At 39.9% G+C, this 23,062-nt stretch overlaps 1 protein-coding gene across 1 annotated transcript; it reads right to left on the bottom strand.

Annotated features, from left to right (window-relative positions):
• Nucleotides 1–8,366: 8,366 nt before the first annotated feature.
• Nucleotides 8,367–10,961, bottom strand: LOC308358378 (Golgi SNAP receptor complex member 1). The gene has a single exon (XM_080828562.1). It carries the CDS (start codon nucleotides 10,944–10,946, stop codon nucleotides 10,200–10,202), a length of 747 nt encoding a protein of 248 aa, XP_080684688.1. The 5' UTR covers nucleotides 10,947–10,961; the 3' UTR covers nucleotides 8,367–10,199.
• Between the last annotated feature and the right edge of the window lie 12,101 nt (nucleotides 10,962–23,062).

The following is a 23,062-nucleotide window of genomic DNA, read 5'->3' as shown; positions in this document are numbered from 1 at the left end:
ACTAGGCTTCTTGCCAATGCCAATAAGCAATTTGGGTTCTTAAAAACAAAAACAAAAAACCACCAGTTTCAGGTTGATCTTGCAATCTTCAACCACCACCTGCAGAACCGAAAACATATTTCCATAGGATACTTCCTCTCCCTCCTCAAAGCTGAAGGCTTTGAAATCCAAGGCTAGGAATGGCCCCTGTGATGGAACATCCCTGGTAAGAAGAAGTCAGGACATGTGCATCAAAAAATGTTGATTAGAAGAAAGGAAACTTTAAACCTAGGATGGTAAGAGATCAACATACTGCCAGCCCCCACGTGTTTGGAAGCAGACCATTTATTGCACTTACCTGAAACAATCTCAAATCTGTTTAATTTGTGGTAAATTTTCACAGAAATGAGAAGAAAAGACTCTGGGTTTTATCAGTGCTTATAAAGCAGGTTGCCCCCTCAAGTCCCAAAGGGTAAAGAAACGGGGCTTCTCAGTCCTTTCTGTTCCCATCATGCCTGTGAGCAAAGAAAACTCTGGAGGGAGAGGGAGAGGGAGAAAGGAATCAGGGGGAAAGAGTGAGGACAATAAACACATAAGCCTAAGTGTCTGCTTGTTGAGCATGGTCTTTTACATCCTACCTGGAATGAGTCACAAGAGAGTTCCAGGCAAAACTTGAGAGAAGCCTTTATGTTTCAACTTCCGTGAGTTCAGCTTAGTGGAACTCCTGACACAGCTGACCCTCAGAGAAAGAAGCACACAGAATTCGCATGTCCTGGACTTGGCCCTTCACCTGTCTCGTGCCCATCCTGGTTCCTGGTCGTGACCTTCCTAGACGTCTAGCTACTCTTGGCTCTTATTTTCCAGTTGAGCTCTTTATTTCCAGCATTCGTCTTGACAAGCCCTGAAGGCCTGATACTGCAGCCAACTCCACCTACTCTTAATATTCTTTCCTCTGGCTCTGGAAGTTCCCTTGTGTTGTGAGAGTCAGGGTTTGAGGATCAGGGATTGGTGAGTGGATGAAGCAGGGAAACACTCATAGCTTTATTCATTCAACAGATAATTATTATCTACCCTGTGCCAAGAGCTAAGACTTCTGTGGTCCATGAGGTAGACACCAACCGAGCTTTGAGGATCTTGCTCTTGGGTTCCAGTAAGACCACATGCAGGTTAACATCTACTGATGTTGATGATCCATGCCAAGCACTGTGCAAAGACCTTCATCTTACAAAATACCAACAGAAGCACTGTAAGGAGGAAACTTGTCAGTTCTGTTTTTTAAGTTGGGCCATCAGGGGGTGAGTAAATTGCCTAGGTTCTTAAAGCCAGTTATGGGTGAAGCTAGGATTTTATCCAAGCTCTAACTCCTTCCCCACTGCCCTTAATTTCCATGCTGCACTCTGCTAGTTTGGAATCACAGATCCTTGCACATTGCCACAAATATGTTTGTAGAATTGGACTATATATTCAGGGAAGTGTCACAGGGTAACGTGAGTGAGGAGAAGGTGGTGACATAGATGATGATAATGTGATTGACTGCACATAACTTGAAATCCTGGCTTTGGGATTTAGTGTAGGAGATGACTAATTACCTTCATTTTTAGTTCTTTTCCAAAGACTGCATAGCTCTGGGGTATGACGAAGGCTCACACGCAAGGCTGAACATCTTAATGAGAATATTTTTATGTCTTTCTTCCCCTCTGGAGCTAGTAAGCAACCTAAGAGAAGGGGATTTTGAAAAGTGTTTAGAATTCTTTGATAACCAGTGAGTCTTCCATCACCATTTGAACCCCAGGGCTGTCCCTTGGATCCTTTTATTTAAAACCAGCCAGACTTTATGGGACCTTATATTTGGCAAGAGATTTATCTCAGATCATAGCATATCCCCTGGCCATTACTCAGCATTTCTGGGAAACTCTCCACCCATCTCAGTTTGTGATAATCTCCTTGTTTGGTGGAATTGCCAATCAAAACAGCATCGCCATCCGTGGTCCAACATGTTTTCCCTAGCATGGTGGAGTCAGTTCCCACTGACTTCACACAGGGGTTTTGGAGGGCTGCAATCACAGTCATCCACACTATACAGGAAACCTACCTTCACCTGTGTGGGGAATTCTCTACTGTCAAGGGAACTCTTTTTCACAGTAAAGCGAGGATCTAGGCAATTGGTTTCAAAGACACAGCCATTTTATTGTCCAGATCTGCAAAAATAAGCATGGTCTCTTCTGGGACAGTGCCCTTCTAATTCAGCTATTGTCTAAACTCTAAAGCCCTAGACATTTTGTTTGGTTAGTGGTTCAGCAGTGACACAGTTGCTATCAGACACAACTCTGTCTGGTTGGCAGGATAAAGCCCATCTTCACTGGGAAACATGGGATAGTTCCCCTAACATTATTTGAGCATTTATTTGAACATTATTATAGGAAATTATTTGAACATTATTATAGGAAAACTCTATAACAGAAGGAAATTGTTAATTTCAGAACTCTAAGTTGCTTTCACCTGCTAAAGAAGCAGGTCGCTGTATCCAATGATGTTCAGGTGGTAAAAAGATTAAAAATTCTCCAAGGAAATAAATTATAAAGTCTGACAATCTTTCAAATAATCTATCCAAGAAATTTTATATCTTACCAACGAATTCTTCCTTTTGAAGGTTTAGCATAATAATAATTGATATTTACATAGTGCTTATTTTGGGCCAGGCCAGGCCCTAGTAGAAGTGCTTTTAAAAAAAACTGTATTATATTATATCTTTGAATTCTCGCAGCAACTCTATAAAGTGGGTCCTATTTTTACTCCTATTTTAAAAATGAGGCAACTAAGGCACAGAGAGGATCAGTAACTTGCCTGAGTTTTCACAGCGAGTCAGGGCAGAGTCAGGGGTTGAATTCAGACAGTCTAGCTCAGAGGGTTAAGATACTCCAAATGCTTTCATCAGAAAAAAGAGAGAGTTCGAAGGCAGATAAAGTGGTATCTGTCATTTCTTCCCTTTGATTTAGGTGGTCATGCTTGTCTCAGTGACCAAAATCAATCCACACTGTTCCAGCCAGCACTAATACCCCGTGGCTCTGGAGTCCACTTCTCTATCCCTTTATTCTTATTACTACTGCCTCCTTGATCTGACAGCCTGCAGCGTGTGCCAGCTGGTATCTGTGGGCTGATTATATTTGAAATGATGCTGGGGAGTATGGCATGTGTCCACTCATAAGAAAGCCACTCCACCAGAGTAGAACCCTCAGTTGGGATTTCTAGGTGGGTTGGAGCAAATCACTTTCCTTTTAGGTCTGTTACAGGAACCCACACATCAACTCTGGTTAGACGGTATGTCATTTTCCACAACTCAGCACGTGACTGCCAAACCTCTATTCAAAGGTGACATTTTATGAAGCACCAGATGTTCTTTGGTCTCTGACTAAAGTTAAGTGTAAAAACAGCCATGGATCCATAAGAATAGAATAATAATCTCTGAAATTACTGACTAATAATGGAGTTGACCAGAGGTGCCTGGGTGGCTCAGTCAGTTAAGCATCTGCCTTTGGCTGAGGTCATGATCCCAGGGTCCTGGAATCAAACCTAGCATCTGGCTCCCTGCTATGCTGGTAACCTGCTTCTCCCTCTCCCTCTGCTGAACCCCCTGCTTGTGTTCTCTCTCTCTCTCTCTTTCTAATAAATAAATAAAATCTTAAAAAAAAAAAAAGGAGTTGACCAGTTCAACTAGATTATAGTGTCACAGAGTGAAGAGAATAGGCTAAAATGGGAAGAGATGTTAGCTAGCTGGACTCAAGCAGATTACAAAACAAGTCTTTGTCATTAGTTTATTTTCTCTTCCATTTTATGACTCTTTTTCCTACAATTTAATAGTTTCTGTTTTATATTCATTACTTAATATTTTATATCATAGATTCACAGTAATTGTCTCTAGTTCTAGGATCTTTGAGTCTAAGAGTTTGGGCCAATCATCTTTTTTGTGAATGAAAGGCTGAGACCAAATCAGGTTAAGGGATTTTCAAGGGTAGTGAGTGAGATGGTTGGAGATGATGCCACCACCAGCTGATGGTGGTAAGATCTCAGCTTCCCCCAACCAAAATTGGTGCTGCGGCAAAGACAGAGGAGAATAGCAGCAATCTGACCCTGGCTTTATCCCTTGTTGAGTCCCTGTGGTAGGTTACCCAGTTATGAACACCAGGAGCCATACTGTTGACTTTAGAAGTACAAGTGTGAGACAGGGTGGTACATGGGTCTGTTTGTTACAGAAGCACTACTTCCTGATACCATCTGTATCCTTACAGTGTTCAGACCTTCCCTTCGGGTCATTTTTTTACCTAATGCTTTTAGCTGCTGGGATACCTACACTATGTCTTCCTCAGGGACAAGAGAAGATTTAGGGGCTTAAAACCTTCACTGTCTTGATCATGGGCACAACAGATGATTACTCTTTTCCTTATCATTTTTGTGAAGAACAGATTATTTTTTTATTCAGAAATAATTAAGGGATCTAAATGACATCTATAATTGCATAGATCCTGTAATTTTCTTGTTCCATGTATGAAACAGCCACAAGCACATGTGTATATTTGTTTATTTGTATTTATATAACTGAATCTAGGATAGCAGTTTCTGCATCTGGGAAGAAAATAGGTTGAGCCTGATTTTTAGGTCGCAGAGTTTGAACTAAAGTTAGATTGAATTAAATGTTTTTTGCAACAGTTGAATTTAGTGATAAGCAACAGTCTATATGTAGTTGTAAAAATTTGTGTTTCTTTAAACTCCTGTTCCACTTTATACCACTCTTTCTGATGTATAGTGTATACCTAGATATTAATTTCCCTCACTTTATATTTAACATGAAGTTAAACTTTAAGGAAATATTTACTTGTATGTTCTTGCTTCACGAATTCAGGGAAGTATTATGGATCAGACATAATCATAACTATGCTGGGTGGCAGCTGCTAAGGAAACACCCTGAAAGAAAAATGGGATTTTTAAAAATTTGTGGCAAATACCATAAGACCCTTAAAAGCTGGATTTAATTTTACTGTTTCCAAGCGGTGAAAACAGAACCTCTAAGAGTTTCTTTGAACTGACTATGATCATGTGACTTGCCAAAGGAGGAACACGCAGACTATTCTAGATATCAATGTGTTCTCCTTACCTAGTTTACTTCCCTTCTATTTGTGAAACTCAATTTGGTCTCAACTTCACTGGCTTAGATTATTTCCACAGATAAATAACCTAAATGTACTTGCCTCAGCATATTTGAGTGCACTATTCTATGAACTCCTGTATCTAAGTTCATCAAATAAGGAAAAAACACCCCCAAACAGCTTCATGAGTTGGCGGAAGCCAGGAAGTATGGCCCTGGTATGGGGGGAAATCTCACCAAGATTTCTTAAGGAAGGGAATGTTTTATTGTTTTAATTTCAACACAGTCAGTGAAGGGGATGTTGGCTGGCTTCCAGATAAGGAAATGAAACCTGTAATGAAAAAACCCACCATCAGAAATAGAACCACATCTATCCAAACACTCATTTGAATTTTGTAAAACAAGTCTAACAAAGTAACCTGGTAAGTTTAAACATTACATTCATATGTACCTAGTGCTCAGTATGTCTGGACTGGGGATGCCCTTCAACTCCACCAACCAGAGAAAAAAGGACATTCCTAACTGTATCCCAGCAAAATAATTTGTGGTCTGAGCCAGAAAGAAACCCAGATAGGAAAGCTGAGCCCAGCCCTCATAGGCTACATGCTGCCTGCACAAGCCTACTTCACTTCAAAAGAAATTCCAAACAGCCAACAGAAAAACTTGATATCAAGTCCTGAAGGTTATTGCAATAATCTTAACTTAGACCTGGCTTAGTGTGTGTACCTAGATCAGTAAATTTAAAATGATTGAAATCATATGCAATATAGTCTCTGACTATAATGGAATAAAATTAGAAATCAATAATACTAAGAAATTTGGGAAATTCATAAATATGTAAAAATTAAACAACACACTCATAATTAACCAAAGGATCAAAAAACTATCAGAACTGACTCAAGAAACACGAAATCTGAATAAATCTATAACAAGTAAAGAGATTGACTCAGTAATTAAAAACTTCCCAACAAAGAAAAGTTCAGGACTTAGATGCCTTCACAGGTGAATTCTACCAAATATTTAAAGAAAAATTAATACCAAACCTCCTCAAACTCTTGCAAAATCTAGAGAGGAAGGAATACTTCTTAACTCATTCTATGAGGCCAGCATTACCCTAATTCAAAAACCAGACAAAAACATTACAAAAAAAAAAAGAAAACCATAGAACAATATCACTAATGAATATATATATGCAAAAATTCTAAACAAAACTTTACCAATCTGATTCCAATAATATGTTAAAGAAATAATATATTATAACCAAATTATGTTTATCCCATGAGTATAGTAGTGGCTTAATATTTGGAATTTAATTAATGTAACTAACTATAGTAACAAATTAAAAAGAAAAACAAACCATGCTGTAACAATTGGATGCCTTTATGCAAAACAAAACAAAACAAACAGAAAATGAAGCTTGAACCATATCATATACCATAAAAAAAAATTAACTGAAGATGGATCATAGACCCAAATGTAAAACCAAGACTATAGAACTTCTAAATAAAACATAGAAGAAAATCCTTGCTAACTTGGATTAGGCAAAAATTTATTTTATCCAACACCATAAAAGAAAAAAGAAAAAAAATTTACATAAAAAAATTTTACACCATAAAAGAAAAAAAATAATTGGAATTAATGAAAATTTAAAATTTTTGTTCTTTGCAAAACACTGTTCTTTGCAAAATGTTTTCAGGTCAAGCCACAGGCTTGGATAAAATATTTGCAAACCACATATCTGAAAAAAGAAAAACAACAACAAACTTGCATCTGGAATATATAAAGAATTCTCAAGCCAATAATATGAAAGCCAACTATCCCATTTTTTTAAAAATTGGCAAAATACTTGAATAGACTCTTCACTTTAGCAAAGAATATAGATGACAAGTAAGTAAATGGCAAGATTAACTCAATGTTTTTAGTTATTAGAAAAATGCAAATAAAATAGTAATGAAATAACTCTAGGTACCTATTAGAATGGCTAAAATTAAAAAGGCTGACTATATCAAGTATTGATGAGGATGTATAAGAACCACTGGTGGGAATGTAAAAATGACATAACTACCTTAGAAAAGAGTTTGGCAGTTTCTTAAAAAGTTAAAAATAGGGGCGCCTGGGTGGCTCAGTGGGTGAAAGCCTTTGCCTTCAGCTCGGGTCATGATCCCAGGGTCCTGGGATCGAGCCCTACATTGGGCTCTCTGTGCAGCGGGGAGCCTGCTCCCCTCTCTCTCTCTGCCTGCCTCTCTGCCTACTTGTGATCTCTGTCTGTCAAGTAAATAAATTAAAAAAAAAAAAAAGTTAAAAATAGAGGCACCTGGGTGACTAAGTGGGTTAAAGCCTCTGCCTTGGGCTCAGGTCGTGATCCCAGGGTCCTGGGATCGAGCCTCACATTGGGCTCTTTGCTCAACAGGGAGCCTGCTTCCTCCTCTCTCTCTGCCTGCCTCTCTGCCTACTTGTGATCTCTGTCTGTCAAATAAATAAATGAAATCTTTAAAAAAAAAAAGTTAAAAATATACTCTATGATCTAGCCATTTGTCTCTTAGGTATTTACATAAAAGGAACAAAAACCTATGTCCACACAAAAATTATACACACATACTCAGAGTAGGTATATTAGTAGTAGTCCAAACATAGACACAATCCAAATATCTATCCATGGGGAATAGATAAACCATGGATGGTACATCCATACAATGGAGTGCGGCTTACTCAGCAATACAAAGGAATTAAATATTGATACATGCAGCCACATGGATAGACATCAAAACAATCATTCTGAGTGAAAGAAGACACCAAAAAAGAGTACATATTGTATAATTCTATTTATATAATACTCTAGAAAATGCAAACTAGTCTGCACTGATACCAAATCAGTAGTTTGCTGGTAACTGGAAGTGGTGGGGCAGTGGAGGACTGGGAAGGAGAGACTACCAAGGACCACAAGGAAACTTTTGGGGATGATGTATATATTCATTTCCTCGATTTTGATGGTAGTCTTATGGGTGTATACCACATATATTCTCGAAATGTATCAAATTGTTTACTTTAAATATTTGTAGTTTATTGTATGTCAATTATACCTCGAAAAACAGAGGTTTTTTTAAATAACAGAATTCTGACTATAAACCGAAATTTAAAAAAGAAATTCAGTGATCAAAAATATGAAAGTTTTTGTATTGCGGCTAAATATCCTTAATCCGAGGTACACTTGGTGAAAGCTTCCTATGAAGTATGCATAATTTTTTTTATAATTAAATAAATAACTTTATTTATGATACTTCAGATTTTATAAATGCCAACCATATAGCAATGAAAGTCCCAATAAATTCTAGCTGAGGCACAACCACCAATCAAGGCCCTTTGAAAAATCAAAGATAATAATAAAGTGTCAGGGGAGAGAAGTTCTGTTCTCCCAACAGAGAATTTAATAAATGAACTTCTCCGATCCTTTAAGGTTCATGTTGGGAAAACTCAGACTTTCTTTAAAGGGCATCCCCAATCAAGTAACTGATCGATCAACCCATATTTAGAAAAATAAACCCCGTAGTTTAAAAAAAAAAAAAAAGTATCAAATGTCTTTCATACCCAGGACATAATAAAACTTTGACACCAGAAGGAAAAACCTTTGTTTCTGTACCAGACCAGGGGTTAGCATAACCATCAGCTTGTGATTCAGTTCACCTGAATGTCCTCACCCTCGCACTGTGGTGCAGTTAAGAACTACACACTAATATCCTTTTATTCCCTGTGGCACAGTCTGAAGCCAATACTATAAATACCAGAGTCAATTCCAATGGTGAGGAGCAACTTTCTTGGTGAGGAGTGCAGATGCTGAAGTCTTCAAGCTATCTGTGGTAGTTCAGTTAGACAAGTCATACATTTACAGAAATGGAGAAATGGTTAAACCTGAAAAGAATTCTGGTGGGTAGTTTAAAAATTTTGTCACCGTCCAGGGATGGTAGTAGAAGACAGGTGCAGACGGAGACAGATTCTCTTACGTGCACCTTTAACAGTAAAACCGTTCTCTGGATGTTTGGGAAATCTTAACAGATTTGGAATGAACAGGTTTTCATAAAACCCAGAATTCCTAGTACATCAGGCAGCAGTCTCAAACTTTTGCTCCTAGACCACGGAGCATTTACAAATGGAATCATCTAGATGGTGACCCCTCAGTCAATGTCTTTTTACATGAGACTTGTTGAATAGATCAGTTGAAAACTGAGCAGTGCGCTCACTCTGAGGAACTGGTGAGGGCAATGACAGACACTGGCTATTAGTTACTTTTATCACGGTAGAACTGGAATTTCATTGACTTTTAGTAGCAAATATTAATTCAATGAAAGAAATTAACAAAAAATAAAAACAATGACTGACAAAAAAAGCCTGTTATTCTTGATGCTTTTCCAGTAATATAGTCAACCCCAGTGTGCATACAATTTACAAAAAGAAGGGAAAAAAAAGGTTTTTTGCAGTGTTTGTCTTCTGTTTCAGACAACTGCAACTGTGTTGAAGTTGACCTGTTGGCATCTCAAAGAATCTGTGAAAAATGTAATTTTCCTTGAATACCAAAACAGGGACACAGAGTAGAAATTTATAGTACAGCTTATCAGGAAATGACTTGTGGTTTCTCATCATGAGTGTAAAATAAAAGCACAAGAACTATTTTTATTCACAACCCAGTCTGGGGGCTAAAAGGGGAAAGCAGTCTTTGGATACAGAGAAACCTGGTTTTCTGGAGTCCAGCTGTAAGACCTGGCTTGTCATCAGCCTTCCATACTATTACTGAAGCACAGAAACTCTGTTTCTGATTGGTTTACTTACCTCCTGGGAAGACAAAAGCAACTGACACTTTTTTTTTTTAAACTCATAACAGAAGGAAATGTGTGTTAGAAAAGACAGCACAGAGAAACTGTGGCTTCAGCTCACCCTGACCACGTCACAGAGTCCACCGCTGTCAGTCCTGAATTACTCCTGCTGGTCAGGCTAATCATCAGGACAATCAACTTCTCCTTCCTACGTTTCCTTATTCCAGATCACGGTGTGAAAGTGGAGGCCGCCAAGAGTCCCCCGAGGCGTTCCATCAATGGAAAGCATACAGCAGCAACAGGATGGTACAGATGCCAATGACTCCGCCCAGGATGAGGGAGTCTCGCCGCTTCCTAAGATTGATCCGCTGGATCAGGCTGTTCACAGCAGGAAAACGATTGGCCAAAGTATTCATTTTGCTCTGAATCGACTTCAACATTCCTCTCTGGGAAGTCATATTTTCTTTTGTTGCCATAGCAATGCTTATTGTCTCTTCTATCAGACGATCTGAGTTTCGAAGGTGGTCATGTTCTTTCAAAAATAGTTCAGTTCTTCTGTTGTTTACTCCAGACCCACTTTTATATGACTCAATATCCTTTCGTACTGATCCCATGAGATTCTCCCTTTCCCGTATTGCCATAAAGTTTGCTTTGGTTTTATGGAATTCATGTGTATAATCCTGCAAAATATCTCTATGTCTCTGTAATGTATGCATCAGTGCAGCATTCAAAGATGGGACACCTGCACTGTTGGTATATTCTGCCATTTTATCATTTACTCCCGTAAGCCTTGCCAAAAGCTGTTCAATCTCAATTGCCATTGTTTCAAACATTCTGTCTTGGCTTGATCCATTTAAAAGGGGTGTTGTGTCAGAGCTGTCGCGTCTTCCATCTCGGGCACTGCTGTGACTGTAGCTTGTACATAGTTTACTGAAGGAAACTAGTTTCAGGTCAAGTTCATTTTCCAGCTGTCGAGCCTGTTTCCTGAGATCTTCCCAATAATTGCTGGTTCCTGCAGCCATCTTTGTTGTCCAACGTCAGTCCTGAAGTATGCATAATTTTAAGTAATTTACATGTATTCACTTGTTTAATACTCGCAACATCCCTGTGAGCTAGACAACCCACTAGAACATTTTATAGTTTGGGAAACCTAGACACGGGTAGCCTTAATCGAGGGGTCACTGCTAAAACCAGGATTTAAATCCAGACTGGCTCTAGTATGTTTACTCTTGACCACTGCACTGTATAACCTCTCAGACAAAACTCTCAAATGGTTGTGAATTGAGCTAACTGGCTGGAAATAGAAATATTAGGACAAGAAGGGAGACTTCTGGGGAGCCAAGGAGGAGGGCTGCATGAGGTCTAGACAGAGTGGCCCCAGTCATCCAGATCTGGCTGTATGCCTGTCCTGCAAGGGTCCACCTGGCCCTGTGCATGATACAGGACCACCTAGGTCACAGGGTTTAGCCTACACCTTGATTCCTTCCCTCATTTGTGCCCATTGATGGTTTCTGCCCTAGGCCAACCTTGAGCTCTCAGAAGAAATGCAACCACACTGAGAAAAGCCAGAATGTTTCTAGTTGTCATGGAGATCTGGGAATTCATGGGAAAGAGTGACACCTCCCAGAGCACAGCGTTTATTTAATTCCTTCACATAATGCAACTATCCAACTTCTGAGTCTCTTTTCTTCCTTCCCTGGCCAGTCTCCCACCCCACCCCCCTTCTATCTGCCCTGCAGTGCTTGGTCCCAGCTTCCCTTTTACTTCCCTTCTCCACTTAAAACCTAGTCCCCAGCTTCTACCCTCCGCACAAGCCTATCAAAGTCATTCTCTGTCAGTTGCTAAGAAGATAAAGTTGTCTCCATATCCTGATCTTGGCCGACTTCCCAAGGCACTGACCTATGTGTTGCTGTTGTGAGCATATCTAAAAGAAATGCCTGAAGCACAGGCAACGACCTTCCTCCCAGATAGAATCTCAGCCTTTGGGTACTGGATCGAAAGCCCAAACTCAGAACAACCCTCAGGAATCTCACTGAGATTTTCGGAGACTGATACCAGATATCTCCTGTTGGCTAGTGGACTTGTTGGGAAGGAGATAAAAAGGCTTGGTTCTATTAGGGAGGAAATAAGCAGGCCTGGGTAGTTCTCCCCTCTCCAGGAGCTTCGTATAGCTGTCCTACTTAGGCTTGCAAAACAGTTGGCAGTGTGAAGGCAACATTGACTGAGGCGGCTTTTATAACTCAGGATCTCGGGTCTCCGAGGGTGGGAAAAACAGAAGGAGCATGATCTCGGCCTCCCCACTGATCTGGATTACCCTGCCACCCCCTCTCTGTGATTGCATGTGGGAGAGTAAGGGGTGAGAGGGAGGGGGAGAAAGCAGATGGAGCCTCTCTCCAACAGTGTGCACAGACTGAGGTGTGGGAGCAGAATAAACTCTGTGAAAGGAAGTGAAATCCCCGATGGGACAGTCATGCTATGCCTCTTCTTTGCTGTGTCGCCCCCTCACTCTAGGGATGACTAAGCTGATTCATTCAGGGCACATCCATTTTCAAATGGAGAGCAACAGTTAGGGCTGGAGAGAAGGAGAGAGGCAGGGCTCAATGTCCTCTCCTGTGAGAGCAGAGAGATGTGCATGCAGGACAGAAAGATCTGTAGACCTGTCTTCTGATTAGCAATCACAGTGTTTCACACAGGCCTGAACTGGTTGCCAACGTGTGAGAAAGGGAATTGGGGGTTATTTTTACATAATACATCAGAATTCATGAATATCAGCACATCTGGAAATCTCACCATATCACTTTAACAGCTTCCTAACAGGTTTCCCCATGTACAGTCTGTTTTAAACCCGGCAGCCAGAGGGCTCCTTCTACAGTGTAAATCCCATCATGCCACTCCATTGATTGAATCTGCCCATTAGGTCCCATCTCTTTCAGAGCAAAACCCCCAGCCCTAGAAATGCTCTGCAAGACTCTGCATAGCAGGGCATGGATTTCCTTAGCTCCCTCCTCTTCCTCTTTCTCCTCTCTTCCTCTTTCTCCCCACAGACTACACAAATTCAAGTCCTGACTCTGTTCTCTGTGTGTCTTTGGGTGAATAACTTAACTGGTCTGTGTCTCACTTCCTCATCTGCAAAATGAAGCTGGTCACCTTATCTTGCTTGCTCGATTCTTATGAGGACAAAAGAAGTTAATATTTTAAAAGCCCTCAAAACAGCCTCACGTGGGGTAAGAAGAATCCTGTTGCTCCTCGGCTCCAGCCATTGGGCTTCCTTGCTTTTCTTCAGATAAGCCCCATTTGTACCTGCCTCAGTACCTTTGCAAATGCTGCTTTCTCTGCATGGCTCTGGCTTCCAGAGATACCCACAAGATGTGCCACTCCCCACCTTCCCTACCACCTTCAAGCTTGCTTACCAGTATTTGGGATGAATCAAAATTTTAACAATTCAAAGCAAAAATGGACCAAAAAGAAGGGGGAAAAAAGCCAGTGCAGAGGAAATGAAATGGGTATTGACTGAATTAGAAATGAAATGGAAGAAAAAGACAGTTATCGCAAAGTGAAGATTCGGTTACAAGGTGGCTAAAGGAGAAGAAATTCAGATAAGAATTTAACAAGAAGCATTGAAAAAAACACTGAAAAATAACAAAGACAATTCAAATATGCGGTAATTTTTTTCTAGAAAATCATAGGGACACCTAAAGGTATAAACTATATATGGATCAGTGTTGTCTCATTTAGGATTTACTAAACTGTTGTTCCAGATGTTCTGTCTGAGCATCCAAGACCAGCTTGTCACTGTCCCTGGCTATTGAAAACTTTTTGCCATGACTTCCATTCTGCTTCTTTCCCCAGTGCAGGCTGAACCCTGTGGCCTCCCAGGAAACAGAGGGCCCTCACTCCCTGTGTCTAGCCCTGGCTGAGATGCACCATCACAAGGCTCCCCAGAGTTTCCAAGTGGCAGATTAGGCTGGGCCCAGCTCTTTCACCCCCTCTCCATTTTTCTCCCTCCCTCCGATCTCTAGGGTCAGGGTCAGGGTTAAGGTTAGACCCAGGGCAACCTTTGCTTCTCTGGAGTATCACTGTTTCTCCATTTCTATTTGGCATGCCAGCAACAATTACTTTCATTCATTCATCAACAATATTTATTTTAAGCAAAAAGTATCTAGTATTGTCTTTATTTCTAGAGAAAGTTGAACAATTTTGTTTTTCTTATTTCCAAAGAACTCTGAACAATTATAAATGGAAAGTACAGTCTGAGTGTCTTAAATTAACATCACCTACTCAGAGACAGTAGAGGATGGAAGGGGGCACTCTCCACATTCCTGCTTTGGTCCCAGGCCACGGAGAGGAGGCTACAGAGAATGGTCTCTTTTAGGCAGTTTGGAAGATTACTCGTATCTCCGGACCCACCCTGTGCTTGATGATGCCTCTTCTGGGCTCCTTGGCAGCGTGGGGGCTTCCTAGGGAAGCCTGGTCCAAACTACAAGAGAAAAAGAGATGTTTTCTTGTGCTCCTGGCACAAGCCCCCTTTGCACATTATCCGGAAGGAGTGAGGCTGGGAGTCTGGGAGAACCAGGCACACTAGAGCGCATCCAGACATATAGGAGCTGTCAGAAGGGTGCCAGTGAACTTCATATGATTGAAAACTTTCCAAAATCATAGACGGCTCAGGGTGGGGAAGGGAAACAAAAATGGAGGGGAAAAAATGAATCTCCAAACATGTAAAGATTCTGTTTGATGTTCTTTGAATGAGAACCGGAGTTAGAGTAGAGACAAGAGTCGCTGGCCTTTCCCCACCCCTTCCACCTCTTGCCCCTCACCCCAACACCACAGATTTGTTTTAGGGGAGGGAGGAGGCTTAGGCATCTCAGATGTCCACTAATTTTTTTTTTCTTTCCAGGAAGCTTGTCTGCTGGTGTCTTCATCTAAGGGCTCTCTACCCCTTCAAATGAGATCGTTGCTTTGCTAACAAGTTTTGGGGTGGAAAAAAGTCTTGCAGATTTGTTTCAGAATATTGTCATGTTAGTGTTTTCCCTCAACCTGAGACAAAACCAAGTTCCCCATTCTGCCATACCCCTCTTTTCTCCTCTCCTTTTTACCAGAAGCAAGTTTCTGTAACCACACTGGGGAGGAAGTGAGCTGGTCCAGGGTTCCCACTTCAGCAGAACACTAGTGAGCGAGCATGAAATGACTCTGTTCAGGATGCTTGGTGGCATCACCCACTGTCTCTTACCTGTGGCAGGGGGAAGAAGGTCAAAGAAACATGGCGCTGGGGAGGAGGATAAATTAAGAGGCCAAACATAAAGAACATAAAGAGCACTCATGAATGTTTTGTAATTAAAATTTGGGTATACAGGTATCAATCCTATAAATACAAATTTTAGGGAAAAAATTCTACATTTGCACATTTTCCCATCTGAAGACCATGTTAATATTCATTTCTGTAGTCACGTAATATGCCACTTTGCCTAGTTTTCCATTCAACCCTAATATTACTGCAGTCTGAGATTATTTAAAATTTTACCATTTGAGTTTTGACTTTTGAAATTAGATATGTTTGCAAATGTGAAATAAACTGCCTTTTAAAATCCTGAAGTGAGGGGTGCCTGTGTGGCTCAGTCAGTTGAGTGGCTTGATTTCAGCTTAGGTCATGATGTCAGGGTCATGAGATAGAGCCCCCATCAGGCTCTGCGTTCAGCGGGGGATCTGCCTAGGATTCTCTCCCTCTCCCTTTGCCCCTTCTTCCCCCTACAAAAAATATTAAAGTAAAATAAAATAAAATCCAGAAGTGAATGCCTTTCAGTCTGACACCCACACTGAGCATATCAAGGTTTCTGGGAGCACTTCTGAATATGCCCGCACTCTCATCAGATTTCACCCCCTGTCACATGGATATACTTTCCCACCTCTGTTCTCACCTGCTGCCCCCGGATGAAGCCTGACCGCTGTTTATACAATCTAGGATGTGGTAGTGGTAAGACCACATTCTGAAGGCTGACTGACTAAGATCATGGCATGGCTTTGCTACTTCTTGGCTGTGTGACTTGGGCAAGACACTTAGTTTCTCTGTGCCCATTGCCTCATCTTTAATATAGGGTGTAATTTAGTCCTTATGTCGTAAGGTTATTGTAAAGAATAAAATCAATTTATATATGTAAAGTAACTAGAACAATGCCTGACAATGTTATGTGGATGTTAGCCATAATTACTCTTCAGTACTAGAGTTCATATTGTCTCTCTGTGAGCTCCTCCTGGGTCTTTCCTCTCTGTGATAATCTGAACCTTTCCTGTTCCTTTTAATCTCAGATAAATTTCCTCTTTCCTATGAAACCATTGTTAGTACCATGTACTTAATCCATAGCGTATCCGTCTTTATTGTATAATGAACTTTTCCTTATGTACCTTTTATATGCCTCAATTAGACTAAAGTACTTAAGGACAATAATGCTCTTATATGAGTTTTTTATCTCTTGTGTCTTATACAGTCTTTTGCCCACATTGATCCTCAAGTAATTTTTGTTACTTGTTCACTGGGACTAGTGAAAACAGTAACAAAGATTTGAAGAGAATATGGCATAAAAAATAAAGAAACTCTATTTTGGATGTGCCAGCTCCTATTCTGATACTGAAGAATGCAGAATTTTCATCCTTTCTGAGTTGGAGAAGTGGGATGATCATAGTTCTCTTTGTTGATACCATGTGGGTTTTCTTTGAAATATTATCTCTGAAACCACATAGGAATTTTCGTTTGTCTTCAAATTTATCCAATAAGAAAAAGATGCTGACGTGCATTAGCCAATGCCATTCCAGTTTCATTTTTCTCTCAAAATAGTCTATACATCCCTCTGCAGAAAGTTCTGCCAGGCTTTGGCAGGAGTGTTGCCCAGCCCCTGTCACCCCCCCCCCCCCATGATTATGTAGCAGGGAGGCACTCATCCTGGGCCAGTGTTCCTGAGGCTGGCTTCCTGCTGAGATTCTGGTAGCCAGGTGGATGCATGCAGGTAGTGCAGAGGGAGGGCAGAGAGAGAGAGACGCTTGAAGGCAGTCTCATACTTTCTCAGGCTCAGGTGGAAGAGCCTATCTAGGCTGGCTTAGCTTAAAGGATGTGGGTTTGTCCTGGGGTGAACTTGATGGGAAAAGTTTGCTCTAGTTCTGAACTCAGCTCTTAGAAACTCTTGCCAAATTAATCTCTGCTGAATGAAGAAATGAGTCAGTGAGTGAGGGAGTGGACCTAAGAAAACCAATCTTGGTATAAGCCCTCAAACTGAAAATGTGAAAAAGAATACGTTGGTCTGTGCAGCCAACCTAGTGGCCCAGGCCATACTTCGATATCCCCTGAGTTCTAGAATAAAATGGCATAAAAAATTATACAATCCTTCCACCTGGGTCTCTAAGCCTTATACCATCCTCTAATCCATTTCTAGAGTTATCTAAGGTGCAAACATGATCATGTGATACTCACACTTTCAGTGGCTTTTTGCCACACTCTGAAAATGTCCAAAGCCCTTGGCCTATCATGCAAAGTGCTCCATGTTTTCCCCTCTGACTTTTTTTGTCATTTTGTCTATTGCTCTTCAATTCAATATTTAAAGCTCCGTGTCTTGTCCTTTGACTACGGAAAGCTATTTGCTATCCAATGTGTAAGACACTCTCAGGCCTCCTCACCTTTTCATAATTTGTTTCTCTGCCAGGCATGTCCACCAGCCTTTTCTCCCTGGCCACCATCTACTCATTCTTCAAGGATTAACTCAAGAGTTTCAAGAGTTCCCTCTTGAATGAATCTTTCTCTGATCCCCTTCTAAGTATTTAGGGACTCTCCATATTCTCCCACAACTTTTACCAATTTCTATTTGAACACATTTTATCTCTTTCCATGCTGTGACCTACTCAAGGAAAAATATTTCATCGTACACATGAACATAATTCTGGTAGAAAGCTATTGTTGTCCCTAAGTATAATTATGTGATTATAATATAGTATAATGATGATATTATGGATATTGAAGTTAGTATTGCCTGAGTTTCCATTATAGACAGCCCCCATTTTCTGAATTGCGCTGGTTTTGTAAACTCTTTTAGCCTCAATGTCTCCATCTATGAAGCAGAGATAATAATCAGCCTCCTGTGAGTATTAAAAATAAATTTTGACTGTCAATGTCTTATCACAATGCCTTGAACACAGTGTATGCTCAATATTGTAGTGCAGACACAGATGAAGATAAAATTTTTGTTTTCTCTGCTTCAGCAAAAAAGAAGCTAGAAAAGCACTTTGAACTCAGGGAAGCCAACCTTATTTAGAAGGAGGTTGGGGTGAGGGATGTTTTTTAGAATTACCGTGAATGCCTGCCCTTAGAAGGCTAAAGGGATGGAGAAAAGGACAGACTAAGACTGTACCGAAGCCCACACCCTGGGCTTAGAAGAAGGAAAAGGAGGATAGGGTTCTGGGTACTGGCAGACGGCTCAGCCAAACCTAGCTCCGTGCTCCAGGTCTGACATGCAGTTAGAGTGGGGTAAGTCTGTACAAGGGAGAATCACTAATGTAAAAATGCTGGAATTGAGAACTAGCCCTACAACAGAATCCTGGGCGCAGGTGTCACAGCCAGCTTCTCCTCAGCTCTCAGTGTCTCACTACCCAGAGCTAGTGCAGCCAAGTGGGAGCGCTAGGCTGAAATGTATGTCACAGCCCCAAATACTCTTTTTTTTTTTTTCTCTTGAATGAGAGAGAGTGCAAGCCAGGGGAGGGGCAAAGGGAGAGGGAGAGACTCTTAAGAAGGCTCATGCCCAGTGCACAGCCCTACATAGGCTTGATCTCACCACCCTGAGATCATGACCTGAGTCAAAATCAAGAGTTGGGCACTTAACCAGCTGAGCCATCCAGGTGCCCCTCAGGCCAAGATAATATTTTACTGAACAAAATAGAGTCCAGGGTCTTGAATTGACTCCGAATACTGGTAGGTAGAAGGATGGGCTTCTTTATCAGGTCTCTGGATTGAAACTGGATCATATTAGTTGTGTAAGGACACTTAGGAAGGGGTTGGGGACACTCCCAGTATGATGTTGCCATTAGTTGTTAAATGAATGGACTCAATAAGGTGGGGTTGATTTTCAGTTCCCTGAGAGTACCCAAAATTGATGGATATACCAGAGGCTATGCAGGACAGTCCACTGAAGTGTGGGAAGAAAATATTAGAACTTCTGTTTGTAATTTTTAATACATTATAAAAATATATAGTGTTCAGTTTAACTTAGACAAGCCTCACAAAATGAATAAGTAGCATAAAAAAGATTTCTGCAAAAAAACCCCAAATCCCCAAATCTCCACAATACTCCATATCTTAAAGATAATACTAACAGTATAAAAACAAACAAGTCAAAACCAACACTCTTCTTATTTTTAGTTGTTAGAAGATAAAATGAAGGCACGGTAAAAGTCTTTAGTTTATTTGAGGAAAACTTGATTTGAATCTGGCAGCATCTAATCTAGCAGACAGAAAAGAGCTCTGAAGAGCAGTACAAAATGGAAGACTTTTTTAGGGAGAACAGAACAGGAACTAGGACGTTGTACTGGCAAAGAGAGGGTTGGTTATTCCAGTTATTTCCCCTCAGGAAATGGTGGGGGCCCATCAGGCAGATGACCTAACTGCGGCTAATCAAGAGATTCCTGATCCACTGGTTTAGATTCCATTCTGGGAGAGCTGAAACTGGAATTAAGTCTCAGTGTACTAATGTGGGGATAAGGATAGGCAACTCCTGTTGGGGTCTGTCTTCTTGTTTTCAACATAGTATAAACTTGTCAACCATGAAATTATATTAAAACAATGATTTAAGCAGATATGACAGTATGCTATAGTATAGATATTTATAAATGTAAACTCAACGTCTTCTTTCAAGGTAAAGAAAGTATTTTAACAATGGGTGAGACAATAATCGCTTTTCAAAAGAACCCCATACTCTGAGAAATGCTTTATGAAAATCATGCTTCCATTAAAAAGTGATTTTGTTGCTGAAAATGATTTCATCTTATCAGATCCTATTCTTTCTCTATACACCTGCAAAATTAGAATATACTGCTTTCTGAACTATTTTTTAAAGTTGTCCAAAAATATTTGGTGTTGTTTGACTCATTTGCTTAAAATGTATAAAAGTACAACACCCTGCAGTTTGCTTGCAAGAATAATTGATATCAGAACAAATATTAATTTGCTAGTTAATTTCATTTTAGCATAATCTTAATGATTTGACTATCTACTCAAATTCTAGAAAGAAGGAAAAGTGAACAAAAGTGTCCCTCCCCTCACTATCCTTACATTATTAGATAGCTTTCAATGAAGCAAATGGAGTGCATCTCTCAGTTGGAAGATAATTTTGTGTCTACATCAAATAATTTTTTCCCAACAGCTATGAAGCCACATAGGAAGTATGACCATACTGGTTATACTTTTTCTCCCAAATAAGAAATTTGAGGTACAAATGTGTGAGTATTTTTCTTTCTGGGACTCCACATTTCTAGTGAATTTGCCTTCAGAAATAAAGAGCTGGTCAGCATTCAGTTAAAAGTGAACCCAGGGACTCAGATTCTAGGATTTCCTGTGGGTAAATCACTTAAATGAAAATTATTAAAACTGACATTTTATTTCATCTTCATGAGAACATCAGAATTTTAATGTACTAAAAATTACAACACACACACCGTTGGAATTTAAAAAAAAAAAGGAAAAATTACACAGATACACTTGACTATGCCTTTTATTTAGTAGGGTAATGGGGGCCAACACAGCAGGTAATCCAGAAATTCCTTCAGTTTCTAGGTAAACTACATCTTGTCCACCTTTTCTCTGGAGCATTATGACTACAGATTGTAGCTCAAATGAATGCCAATCCTTCTGACTATGGGCTGTCCTGATTACTGCCCCACTCACCTCCAGCTGTCTCCCAGATCCAACACACATTCCAACAGAGTACTGGGGATGGGAGAGTAAAACATATCAGTTAGGATTAGGCTCATCTGTGAATAAAATAGACAACTTTTCCCCCTTCCTCCCCCCACACAAAAAAAGTTTCTTAAAAAAGATAAAAGTGTCATTCCTTCATGTGAAATAATTTCAGAAAGAGTAAGTCCAGGAATGATGACAAACTCACAATCATCAAGGAACCAATCTTTCTCCAAGGTTCTGCTTCAACATGATTAAGAGGTGGTCCTTGTTCTTGGGGTTCGACATGGCTGGTAGAGCTCCAACCATCGTAGCAGCAGGATGGAGGAAAGGCAAAGGAGGGCTTTTTAATTAAGGAGAACATCTGAAGTGTCACACAATGCTTCCATTTATGTCATATGGCCCCAAATTAATGATGTGGTCAGTCCTAGCTGAAAGGGAGAGTGAACATGCACATTTTTTTACTATAATCTAGGCTAAAATATGTATCTCTTATTACTAAAAAAGAGAGGAATAAATATTAAAAGACAAGCATCAGTCTTTGTCATACCCCTATTCCTTTCTTTAATTATTTCATGTTTTATAAAAATGACAAAGTCCATCTCAATTATGTAAATGGGACCTTTTTATACTATGGAATATATAATTCCTTTTATTCCATTTCCCATAGAATTTTAAGTTATTGACCCAGAAGCCAAACTCCAGAAGAGTAAACTTCCATACGGCAGTGATCTCTAAATGTGACTCAAATCTTTGCTTCCATCCAAAGGTCAATGATTCCCCAAACCATTTTGTTTATTGATCCCACTATCCATCTTTTTATTTATTTATTTGTTTTTAAAGATTTTATTTATATTTCTATTTAAATTTTATATATATGTGTGTGTATATATAATGAAATATTACCCCCCCCATCAAAAACGAAATCTTGCCATTTGTTCTGAAACAGAAGATATATATTTATTCATGGATATGTGGCCTCTATAATCAGGAATTCTTCTAGAAGTTTTGAGAAGAAGGTCTAAGATTTTAGGAAAATATTAAAAATACTAAGAAGATAAGTTAGGAAGTTAGCAATGATGAAGAAGTGGATTTAATAAGTATCAAATGAGAGATGGCAGATTTTTTTAAAAGGTTTTTTATTTATATATTTGACAGCGATCACAAGTAGACAGAAAGGCAGGCAGAGAGAGAGAGAGAGAGAGAGAGGAGGAGGAAGCAGCCTCCCCGCTGAACAGAGAGCCCGATGTGGGGCTCGATCCCAAGACCCTGAGATCATGACCTGAGCCAAAGGCAGAGGCTTTAACCCACTGAGCTACCCAGGCGCCCCAGAGATGGCAGATATTTTAAATAGCTCACAAAATCTTTACAGAAGAACCTGAGACATCAAGATGATTTTTCAAAAATTTGGACTTGAACAAAAGGAAATTATTTTTAGCCGATACCAAGAGTCAGAAGCTTAACCAACTGTGCCAGCTAGGCACCCCTACACTAAGAGACTCTTAATGATAGGGAACAAACTGACAGTTAGTGGAGGGAGGCAATGGAGATGAGCTAGATGGATGATGGGTATTAAAGAGGGCACTTGTTGTGATGAGCACTGGGTGTTGTATATGTGATGAATCACTGAACTCTACTCCAGAAACCAATATTGCACTGTATGTTAACTAAGTAAATTTAAAATAATTAATAATTAATTAATCATTTGGTGCAATTACTTAGAAAACTCTATTTAGAAGGTGTGTTTTTATCGATTAATTTATTTTACAGTTTGCATTTCAATGTTCCTAACTCCCTTCACAGATGTCTCTTTCAAGGGGGCTTTGGCTGTAAAGCTGCCTGGCAACAAATCTGAAGTGAGACCATGAAAACAGTAGGAAGAAGACATGAGATATCTTTCCAATAGTTGTTTTCTTTTGCAAAGTTTGGGTTCACATAAATATTTTGCACCTTAAGTAGCCATGAGAACAGAAATTTTTACAAAAGATTTTGTGTGATGTCAGTTTTGGATCACTGTGAGAGTAATGGTTCCATCCAGGGATTTTTAGATGTTGCTAATCTGCTGTGTTTTTAAAAGATCCATATCACAGTGATAGGAACATGCTGTGGGTAACAAGCAGGGCTCATGGGAATGGTATTAGAGCACAAAACTTTGGCCTTAAGGTCTTTTGTTTTGATCCAATACACTTTGTGAATGACTAACTACATACC

This window comes from Martes martes (assembly GCF_963455335.1).
Source record: "Martes martes genome assembly, chromosome: 1".
Classification (NCBI taxonomy): domain Eukaryota; kingdom Metazoa; phylum Chordata; class Mammalia; order Carnivora; family Mustelidae; genus Martes; species Martes martes.
This window is presented reverse-complemented; position numbering and strand designations above follow the sequence as displayed.

What these genes read in the sequence shown, in the direction of transcription:
- LOC308358378 (XM_080828562.1), bottom strand. Translation starts at nt 10,946, where the DNA reads ATGGCTGCAGGAACCAGCAATTATTGGGAAGATCTCAGGAAACAGGCT.